Source organism: Parasteatoda tepidariorum, chromosome 1 (assembly GCF_982258835.1).
Source record: "Parasteatoda tepidariorum strain Cologne lab strain chromosome 1, Ptep-v5.0, whole genome shotgun sequence".
NCBI classification, from domain to species: domain Eukaryota; kingdom Metazoa; phylum Arthropoda; class Arachnida; order Araneae; family Theridiidae; genus Parasteatoda; species Parasteatoda tepidariorum.
In genome coordinates this window covers 75,751,024-75,763,382 of record NC_141755.1, presented here as the reverse complement: position 1 = coordinate 75,763,382, position 12,359 = coordinate 75,751,024, and the positions used below count along the sequence as shown (strand labels likewise).

At 27.0% G+C, this 12,359-nt stretch overlaps 1 protein-coding gene across 5 annotated transcripts in view; it reads right to left on the bottom strand.

Moving 5' to 3' along the window:
• The window catches only part of LOC107456609 (CUGBP Elav-like family member 4), a 550,694-nt gene extending 544,291 nt beyond the window's left edge, over positions 1–6,403 (bottom strand). For all 5 annotated transcript variants that reach the window (XR_015435085.1, XM_087167037.1, XM_071179609.2 and 2 more), the window contains exon 1: positions 6,060–6,403. Coding sequence is in view for 4 of the 5 variants with exons in the window: in XM_087167037.1 (XP_087023163.1) it covers positions 6,060–6,273 (214 nt within the window). In the remaining variant the exon portion in view is untranslated. The remainder of the gene's footprint in view (positions 1–6,059) is intronic.
• Between the last annotated feature and the right edge of the window lie 5,956 nt (positions 6,404–12,359).

Genomic DNA, 12,359 nt, shown 5'->3' with positions numbered 1-12,359 from the left:
TATTTAACATGTTATTTTCCTAATGGTTCTTTAATGAACTATTCTAGTACGTCGTATCACATAACTATGTAATCAAATCATGTTATCCTCATCAATACCACAGAATGATTTACATCGAACCATGTGAGTACCTAATATTTCTTATCGAGTCTTCATGAATAACATTTAATGAGTTTTATTAAATAGCGCAACTATATAACTGTTCTAAACTGTATTTAAACATGTTATTTTCATAATTGTTATTGAAGGAACTATTGAACTATATCGTAGCATATAGCTATGCAATCAAATCAATCCTCATGAATGTCGTAGAATGAATTACATTGATGCATGTGAGTAACTATTATTTCTTATCGAGTCTTCATGAATATCATTTAATGAGTTTTTATAAATTGTGCAACGATATAACTGCTCTTGTATTTAACATGTTATTTTCCTAATGGTTCTTTAATGAACTATTCTAGTACGTCGTATCACATAACTATGTAATCAAATCATGTTATCCTCATCAATACCACAGAATGATTTAGATCGAACCATGTGCGTACCTAATATTTCTTATCGAGTCTTCATGAATAACATTTAATGAGTTTTATTAAATTGCGCAACTATATAACTGTTCTAAACTGTATTTAAACATGTTATTTTCATAATTGTTATTGAAGGAACTATTGAACTATATCGTAGCATATAACTATGTAATCAAATCAATCCTCATGAATGTCGTAGAATGAATTACATTGATGCATGTGAGTAACTATTATTTCTTATTGAGTCTTCATGAATATCATTTAATGAGTTTTTATAAATTGTGCAACGATATAACTGCTCTTGTATTTAACATGTTATTTTCCTAATGGTTCTTTAATGAACTATTCTAGTACGTCGTATCACATAACTATGTAATCAAATCATGTTATCCTCATCAATACCACAGAATGATTTAGATCGAACCATGTGAGTACCTAATATTTCTTATCGAGTCCTTATGAATAACATTTAATGAGTTTTATTAAATAGCGCAACTGTATAACTGTTCTAAACTGTATTTAAACATGTTATTTTCATAATTGTTATTGAAGGAACTATTGAACTATATCGTAGCATATAGCTATGTAATCAAATCAATCCTCATGAATGTCGTAGAATGAATTACATTGATGCATGTGAGTAACTATTATTTCTTATCGAGTCTTCATGAATATCAATTAATGAGTTTTTATAAATTGTGCAACGATATAACTGCTCTTGTATTTAACATGTTATTTTCCTAATGGTTCTTTAATGAACTATTCTAGTACGTCGTATCACATAACTATGTAATCAAATCATGTTATCCTCATCAATACCACAGAATGATTTACATCGAACCATGTGAGTACCTAATATTTCTTATCGAGTCTTCATGAATAACATTTAATGAGTTTTATTAAATAGCGCAACTATATAACTGTTCTAAACTGTATTTAAACATGTTATTTTCATAATTGTTATTGAAGGAACTATTGAACTATATCGTAGCATATAACTATGTAATCAAATCAATCCTCATGAATGTCGTAGAATGAATTACATTGATGCATGTGAGTAACTATTATTTCTTATCGAGTCTTCATTAATATCATTTAATGAGTTTTTATAAATTGTGCAACGATATAACTGCTCTTGTATTTAACATGTTATTTTCCTAATGGTTCTTTAATGAACTATTCTAGTACGTCGTATCACATAACTATGTAATCAAATCATGTTATCCTCATCAATACCACAGAATGATTTAGATCGAACCATGTGAGTACCTAATATTTCTTATCGAGTCTTCATGAATAACATTTAATGAGTTTTATTAAATAGCGCAACTATATAACTGTTCTAAACTGTATTTAAACATGTTATTTTCATAATTGTTATTGAAGGAACTATTGAACTATATCGTAGCATATAACTATGTAATCAAATCAATCCTCATGAATGTCGTAGAATGAATTACATTGATACATGTGAGTAACTATTATTTCTTATCGAGTCTTTATGAATATCATTTAATGAGTTTTTATAAATTGTGTAACGATATAACTGTTCTTGTATTTAAGCATGTTATTTTCCTAATGGTTCTTTAATGAACTATTCTAGTACGTCGTATCACATAACTATGTAATCGAATCATGTTATCCTCATCAATACCATAGAATGATTTACATCGAACCATGTGAGTACCTAATATTTCTTATCGAGTCTTCATGAATAACATTTAATGAGTTTTATTAAATAGCGCAACTATATAACTGTTCTAAACTGTATTTAAACATGTTATTTTCATAATTGTTATTGAATGAACTATTGAACTATATCGTAGCATATAACTATGTAATCAAATCAATCCTCATGAATGTCGTAGAATGAATTACATTGATACATGTGAGTTACTATTACTTCTTATCGAGTCATCATGAATATCATTTAATGAGTTCTAATAAATTGTGCAACGATATAACTGTTCTTGTATTTAAGCATGTTATTTTCCTAATGGTTCTTGAATGAACTATTGTAGTACGTCGTAGCACATAACTATGTAATCGAATCATGTTATCCTCATCAATGCCATAGAATGATTTAGATCGAACCATGTGAGTACGTAATATTTCCTATTGAGTCTTCATGAATATCATTTATAAGTTTCATTAAATTGTGCAACTATATAACTGATCTAAACTGTATTTAAACATGTTATTATAAATGTATTTAAGCATGTATTTATTTTCATAATGGTTATTGAATGAACTATTGAACTATGCCGTAGCATATAACTATGTAATTGGATCATGTTTTCTTCATGAATGTCATAGAATGAATTATATCAAACCATACGAGCACCTAATATTTCTTATCGAATAATATTGTCCTCATGAACATCATTTTATCGATTTAATAATGCAACTATCTGATTGTTCTTGCATTTAATCATGTAATTTTTTAATTCAATTCAATAAACTATGTCGTAGAATATAAATATGTAATCGAATCATGTAACTTTATAACGATTTTTGGATTGAATTATTTTATCTTCATGATTTTAATTCAATTAGCTATATCGGAAGATGTAACTATGCAACGATTAAACAAAACATATTGTTTTGAATCATGAATGCTTTTTGTAAACAATCTTGAAATGAAATCTTATTATGTCATTGTTTTTGCTGATAAAAAATGGCATAATAAGGTTTCTAATAGTCTGCGTTGCGAAAATACTACAATAGACAGTTCTAAGATAATTAAAAAAAACACGAATGTGTTTTTTTTATTCCTGTAGCATTTTGCCTATAAATAAGAATCTATCAAATTATTATCTGGGAGAAAACTTTGTTTTAAGACTAAATTGAGGAGTTCTGTTGAAATTGAACTGTATAGTGAATACTTCTAAATATTTATTATCACAAAGCAAACAAATTTATCACTTTTTATAGCTTTTCCATTAAAACGTAGATTTACTTTCGAATTCTTTAATTTTAATTCATATTGCATTCAATTTATCTTAATTTATTCAATGTGTTAATTTTTTATATTCAATTTATTTATGTTTGTTATTATTTGCTGCTATGCTCACTTTATTAGTCAATCGTAACATGAATAGTTAAAAAAAATCATAATATTTACCAATAATAGTATTAAAGTTGTAAAAAGTAACGGGAGCAGAGAAATGGCCATATTATAGAGATAACTTAATGTCATGAAGGTAAGTTGACTTAATCAAGAAAAATAATAATCATCTGTAAAAGATGCGTTATAAATTCAATTTATATCGTTATCTCCATGTTGTCCGTATAGTGCTAAGATATTGGACATTACAAACATTAATGGAATGTGTCTTTTACTAAACCTACAATAATTGACAGAAACTGAGATTCAGTCAGCGAAATTTTTACTACTACACTGTCGTAGGTCTGAAAACTACACCTCTCCATCCGCCACGTGGCGAGTCAACAACAGAAAAATGGCGACTTCAATTAAATAAACAAGCGGTCACATTTTCTCACCCACTTCTTTTTCTTTTTTGAAAATTGCTTAATAATAAACGTACAGGAGAAAGACACTCTGGTAAACAGAATTTTCATTAAAATGTTCAATATATCCATTCAAAATTTCAATTCTTAAGAATCCATCAATTTGTGGTGAAAAGCTTCATGTGGAAAAAAAATTCTTTAACAAATCATATATTTCACAGTTGTAATGTATACGTTAAATGTATTTTGCCTAACAAAATATTTTAAACTAAAGATTGTTAAAGTAAGTATCGTTAATGTTTCTCTAAATTTTGTCACGTATTTGTATTATTTTTTTTACAAAAAGTATTATTTAATCCTAGCAAAAAAGCATTATTTGCAAAAAGTGGTTATTAAAAAAAAGGACTATCGATTTCGGTCAATGACTCATTAGGTTTGAGGGGAAAATGACTTCTAAGTTATTATAGTCTACTGGACACTGGCAAATTTTCATGTGCACACTGTCGAAATTTCACCCAAATACGAAACTACATCTGGAAAACACTTGATATACCAAAGAGTTTTTAAAGTATGCAATGTAAAAAGCAAGAAATTTTTTTAAAAAATCATGTAAAAATGTTAAAAATCATCTCCCAAAAATGAGTTTTAAATTAAATTTATATCCTAATGACTATACATTTAATGCCTAATGACTAAACCATTCGTCAAAAATCAGAAATCGAGATACAGTCTTCCAAATTTTACTTACACGACAATTATCGAAAGTTAACCATAACATCTTATGGTGAACACGTGATAAATCGAAGAATGTTTAAAATATGCTTGTCTCGATTTCGCTGCAACATTCATCACGAAATCTTCACTTTGCAGTTGAATTTTAAATGCTTCTAAAACTCATCTAAAATTTAAAGGGCAAAAATGGGAGAATGTTTCTCCCCTGTACACTGTTTTCCTATCTTATAACAAAGAAAAACCGGTTGTGCTGTGCGGAAAAGACTGTTTCCACGAGCAGAACCGCCAGTGATTTAAATTCATAACTTCGCATTGTTTATATGCTCAAATACCATTAATCGTTACAAACACACTTGTAAGGTGTGATTAACTAAAAATAAACTAGCTGATAAATAACTGAAACTGAAATTAAACTCTCTGAATTTTACTCATACACTCACTAAACTGTCACTTTCTTGAAGTATTTCCCACATAAGAAAATAAGAAATTTCTAAAAATTAACTGAAACCTCGAAACTTTAAAATGTTATTTGCCAAAGTTGCTTTTTGAAATAAATTTACATCATAATCTCTACTTTTCCTATATGCTCCAATGGAATTTAATAGTAGTAAGTTGTAATGTAATTGAGTTATAAGATGTAATTGACTGGATTTAAACCACGTGACAAACAACGACAATGGTATTCAGTTTTTCAGCTTTTACTAATTCCACCAGCTTGAGGAAATCTGGATTTAGTAAACAGAGGAAATTTTGAATTCGAAGCGCAAAAACCTGAAAAAGACTTAATTATCCGAAACCTGAAAAAGTTTCCAAAAATCACCTAAAACCTGGAAAATTTTAAACAGCATCTGCCAGAAATACATTTTAAATTAATTTTATATCAGACTCCTCATATGCTGTAAAAGCAATTTCCACTACAAATACTGCCTTTGGCGAAATCTAAACCACTTGACAACAAACTGAGTCCACAATTTATCTCCCAAATGCAACTTACATAAAAATTGACAAAATCTCACCCAAAAACGAAACTTGAGATATTTGATACACACGTGATTAATCAAAAAAAAATTGGACGGTTCCTCAGCGCAATCACGCACACTCTATTTGTTATTGAATTTTAAATATTAGATTTAATCTGAAAGATTTACTAATTTTACCGTCAAGTGGTTTAATAATAATCGGCTTTTACATCCTAAGAATTGTTGTGGTCTTTAACATCAATGCTGACACCGAGAGGTAGGGGGTGCACGCATGCCTGACCGTAACACGAGGATAGACGAACGATTACGCAACACCGTGTGTCAAAACATATGATTCTGAACTCACCTTTATGCATGCCAGTGTATTTATCCTTAAGGACTGTGAGCTCGTAGATTCTGCCGAATTGTTCAAACAATGGCCTTAGATCCTTCTCGTCAAGATTTCGAGGAATTTGGCCGACAAACAATTTTATCGCGTCCTGCTCTTTAGCCGTGCCGCAGGTGGGGGTGCAGGTTACCGGGTGTTTGTGTTCCGCCACCCCATTCTGCAAAGTAGCCATGTTGGTCAGTCAAACCACACGCGCTCACTGGCACGCGCTGGAGGGATTCCGCCCGTCGCGCCCCCTTTCCTGCGCATGCGCCCCCTGACACATACCCCTCTATCCTCATCATCCCTTCTTGACACACCGGCTAGGGGTGTCGGCGGGATCAAAGGGATTGGAGATGCGGAAGAGAAGGGCCCTCTTTGCCGCCCAAGGGTGTTCCTCCGGACAACATCGGAGAGAACGAATTTTTCTATTTTCCCTTTTTTCCTGCTTTTTTTTCTCTTTTATTCGGGATTTTTTAATCATTCTTCTTAAACGTGACACATACTGGAAAATGTCGCATTTTGTCGCATATTTAAAAATGGATTATGTTCTGAGCTATTCCGAAAGTACTTACTTTTCTGATTGATTTATACGTTAGCGTTTTTTACATAAATGTATAAAGTTATGTTTCATAATAAATTTAAGTATTCATATTTTATATAAAAAATAACAAATGCTATATATGTCAGAAAATGTATTATAATTATTTATTCATTTTATTTAATTTGATTCCAAAAATCTAATATATTACAGCAGATCATTAAATCTGTATATGACAAAGAAAATAAAAATATTTTAATTAAGAAAATTAAGCAATTTTTATACCTGACATTGAATTATTTTAATTAAATTTTATTTTTGTAATACTAACTCTGAGCATCAATTATATAATATTCCTCTGAGATTTATGCACCAAATATAACCTTTAAAAATATGACAATACCCATTATCATTTGCTAAGTTTGTTGCCCTTTTTATAACTTATTCAATTAAAATGTGTCCATGTTCTATGTTTATTTTAGAGTTTTTAAATTACTCGGTATTTTTACAAAATACGCCTAGATAAATTAAATCCTTAATAATATAATATAATAAATCAAGTAAAAATAGCTCAATATATTATTAGAAAAATAATAATATTTATCAGTTATATATTTTAATGAATAAAGAAAACTATTCTTTTATAAAAGCTAATAAAACATAATAATATTTTGTGTTGCTTAAATTTCTCATCTTTTATTCAAATAAGGATAATATTGCAAAACGAACATAAAAGAAATGTATTTAATGTTTAACAAAAAGTAACTACAGAAGCTTTTCATTGTCAACTGAACGGAAATATTAATAAATGAAGGGAATATTTCGATCACTCAAAAAACTAACTCTGAAGACAATTTAATTGATTTGAGTAAAAAAAAGTTTGTAGCATTTTTATTTTTTCTAATAAAAAAAACAGGGACAATATGATTCAAAAACTCCATGACAGAGAATAGAGACATTTAAAAGGACATTACAAAGGAATATATTATCATTAATAATGGACTATTTTAAACTTACACTTCATTATATTATCAGACATCACATTTGCAAACTTCAATGTTAAAAAATATTCTCGAAATTTCCTAGACATATAGATAAAAAGAAATGCGATTTCAATAAAGATCTAATCATGTGATTAAACTAATTAAACTTAAAAAGTAAACGAATATTAAGGTATCCGCTAATAATGAAATCAGTATAATATTTTATAAACGCATAAAGTTAGTACTGTTAATTATAACATATATTATTATATTGAAATTCTACATTAATTAGTCATTAAATAAATTAAACTAATTTTAACTTTTTTTTCTCTTTAAAAATTATATTTTTGCATTCAAAACATTGTTATTTTCTATTTGAGTGCCGTTAACATTTTTGTAAATAATATTCTCCAACTTGAGATTATTTATATGTCATACTTTTTGTTTGTGATACTATTTTTGTCAGAAAAATTTGTGTTCTTTTTCATTGGATGAGTTACATTTTCTATTCAAGTCACAAATATTCTTCATCTTAATAATGTGAGAAAATAATTTTTGCTTATCTTTTTTACCCTTAAAGTTTTGCATTCAAAAAGTTTTATATTCTTTATTCAAGTCTCGTAAAATCGTAATTGGTAGCTTCCAATTTTTTCACAAATGCTAATGCAAACTTGCTTTGCGGCTATGAATACTTAAAATAGTTTTGACTTCATCGTTAGTAATGTATCGTTAACTTAAAAAAATTCATTTATATAAAGTAATTTTATTTAAATTCACGTTTTTGAAGATAAATATGTCATTTATATAATGAATCTATATTCCATAGAAAATATATTAACTTCCTTTTACTTATTCAATGCTCATTTAGAACATTCATTCATACATTCAAAAAAATTGGTTCAACATTGAACCACAATATTGGTACATTGATAGAAGGTGCCTGTTTACTTCCTCCTTAAAAAGGTTTAATAATTTAAGAATTGGTTTAACTTTTTTTCAAATGGAACTGCAATATCATGAGTTAATGTAATAAAGTTTAGAAATGAGGTAATGTGATTCAGTTTAAATATATAATTCTGTATTTTAATCTTAGATTTTAGTTTCAATTGCAAAAATAAAGAAAAATAACAGTAATCGGAGGAGTATTTATAATAAAAGCTTCTTTGAGAAACAATAGTTTAATGATAAAAAAATTGATTAAATATATTTTTTTTAAAAATTACTTTTAATCAAAGTAGCTGAAACACCTACTGCTTAGGCATGGAAAAATTAAAAACAGATAATCTTATAAGAAATTTCAAACTAAATTAAATTCATTAATTTCAAAATAAATTATATTAAATTAATAAGTCTGAATTAAATCCATTTATAATTAAAGCATGATGTGAAGAAAAAAAAATAAAAGCATAAAGAGCTACTTTAATTAAAAGTATATTTTGTGTATTAATTAATTATTAATAAAATTCACTGCAATTCAAAAGAAATGTCTCTTAATGTAGCTAATTTTCATAATTTTTACAATTGATCTAATATTCTTTCAACTTGATATAACTACGTTTACAAAGAACAATTATTAATGAAATGACATGATTATTAATTATTAATTTCGAATATTGCTTTTAATTTAAAGCACCACGTCGAAAAAAATAATAAAAATTAAATAGCTGTTATTTTGTGCACATCTGTTAATTTTATTATAACATTTGAAAATTTATAGTGCATTTTGAAACTAGCATGTGTAACTTCTTATTTTAATTTTATCGCAAATAAATTAAAAACCAATAAATTTAGCAATAATGCTTACGTTTTCAGATAATATTATTCAAGTGTAATCCATTATCAAACAACTATTTATTTAAAGTAGAAAAAAACGTAATGTTTTTATAAATGCGCAACCATATAACTCTCCATTATTTCTTTCCCAATCATTTGAAGATATAATATAATGTAATGTAATGTAATGTAATATAATATAATATAATATAATATAATATAATATAATATAATATAATATAATATAATATAATATAATATAATATAATATAATATAATATAATATAATATAATATAATATAATATAATATAATATAATATAATATAATATAACATAACATAACATAACATAACATAGCATAGCATAGCATAGCATAGCATAGCATAACATAACATAACATAACATAACATAATATAATATAATATAATATAATATAATATAATATAATATAATATATATATATATATATATATATATATATATATATATAATTTTTTTTTAATTTGCTTTTTTTATTAATGTACCTGAAAAAAGTTGTATATTTATGATATATTATTAATTTGTTCTGAAGCAAAAATTTTTCGTAAAATAGTAATTAAAAAAAACAGTTTTGCTCATTTTTTGTCACATTTATTTCTCAAGGAGGAGTAGATAATTTTTGCAGAGGTAAAAAAATTTCTGAAAACAAATAAATGAACAAAATAAATGAACAAAATGAATAAAAGAGTGCTTTATAAATTTTTATGCTAGCTTTCGAAAAATACTGCATTAAAAAGTAAGTCCCATATTTTTATTGAGCATAAAATCATGTAAAGCATAGGGAATTTAATAATTACTAAAAAACGAAAGAAAAATAAATTCAACTACCTTATACAACAATTTATCAGATTTAAGTCATCAAATTTCTAAATTTTGGAAAATGCTTGGTCTTTAAGTTTCAAAAACATAGAAAAATGCTTTAAAATCATTTTAACTGAACGCTGAACTTAGACATTGTTATTAACAATTAAAAACTAAATTAGTAAAAATAATTAATTTCTAAGTTCATATCTTTTCAATATATCATTATTATGATTCATGCTCTTTTTTGTATTCTTTTTAATATTGTTTTTAAAAAGAAATCGATATTGAGTTCACTATTATTAAAGGGTCTAATAACTGTAAAAACAGTTGCAATTACACATTCTACGTTGTTTCCTAATCCAACAATAATTCCAAAGAAATTTGATTCGAAACAGGCTGAATCGACGAATCAGTTATTTTTTTACAATTAAATCGGTGTTTTGATAAGGCAAAGGGCTTCTAGCGTTATAATAATCACTTTAGTTAACAATTGTAAATTAAATTAATAAAAATAATTAATTTCCAATTTCGTATTTTTCCAAGATATCATTATTGTGATTCATATTTCTCTTTGTACTGTTTTTAGAAAGAAATCGATATTGAGTTCACTATTATTAAAGGGTCTAATAACTGTAAAAACAGTTGCAATCACACATTCTACGTTGTTTCCTAATCCAACAATAATTCCAAAGAAATTTGATTCAAAATAGGCTGAATCGAGTATTTTACGAATCAGTTATTTTGTTTACAATTAAATCAGTGTTTCGATAAGGCAAAGGGGGTCTAGTGTTATAATAACCATATATCTTCTTATAAAAGATATTAATTTGCATATAAAGTCTTGTAACAAATTACATTATGAATTCTTGGCAATCTTCCAAAATGCAGATGGGAGGATTCGTTTCAGTTGAGTAACTCAGCAATGCACATTGGAAAATGCTATTCGAAACTTATCATAAAATTTAAATTTACCCATTGTTATGTTGTAGGAGCTTTTGAACGGGATCCAAAAGTGGCGAATTGTGTTTAAATTAACAATTTATAGACTAAACAAAGGATGAATATAACCGAGAATGCGAAAAGACTATCACATTTTCCAGACAATCTATGTTGAATTTATCAGCAACCGAAAATATGTAGTGGCTTCCAAGTTTTCAACCGAGATGCATTAACTTTATCGTTTAACGGTTGGTTTCTTTTCTTCAAAGGAAGAAGAAACGGGGTCTAAAATTAAGCCTTAATTAAATAAGAAATGCTGCTGAATAAGAAATTTAAAGACATTTATTTTTTACATATCTATGGCTGAATAGTTGAAAGAAAGAAATGCCATTGTAAAAGACAGAAACAAAGCAATCATGCTTTCGTAAAGGTTGTAAATTGCATGATTTTAATGATTTTCATCAATAAATATATTTAAATAATTTTTTGTGTTGGTGGAACATAGTTAAGTTGGTTACCAAAACAAAAGTTAAAAAAAAACATACTTTAGATTTCATACTTTAGATTACATAAAAGAAACATTAAGATTTTTTGTCTTCTTGAGAACTAAAGTGGGAAAAAGGGAAAAAAATTCGGCATGAACCATCTATGCAAAGCTTATATTTCCTACCGTTTAGTAATTTGGTATGAAGGATGCAATATTTCCTGTTATTTAGAAATTTGGTATAATCTATAGAAGCGAAGCTTTTATTACTTATCATTTAGGGATTTATCATGAACCAAGTATCCAAATCTTATTTTTTTCATCAGTTAGTAATTTGAAATGGACCACATATCCAAAGCTTATATTTCCAATTATTTATTAATTTGGCAGGAACCATGCATTTCTTATAGCTTAATTTGGCATGAACAATGCATGCAAATCTTATATACCTGTCATTTAGTAATCTGGCATGAACCATGAATGCGAAGCTAATATTTCTTGTCATTTAGTAATTTGGAATGAAGGATGCAATATTTCCTGTTATTTAGAAATTTAGTATAGTCCATAGAAGCGAAGCTTTTATTACTTATCATTTAGTAATTTATCATGAACCAAGTTTGCAAATCTTATTTTTCTTATCAGTTAGTAATTTGACATAAACTACATATCCAAAGCTTATATTTTCAATTATTCACTAATTTGGCAAGAACCATGC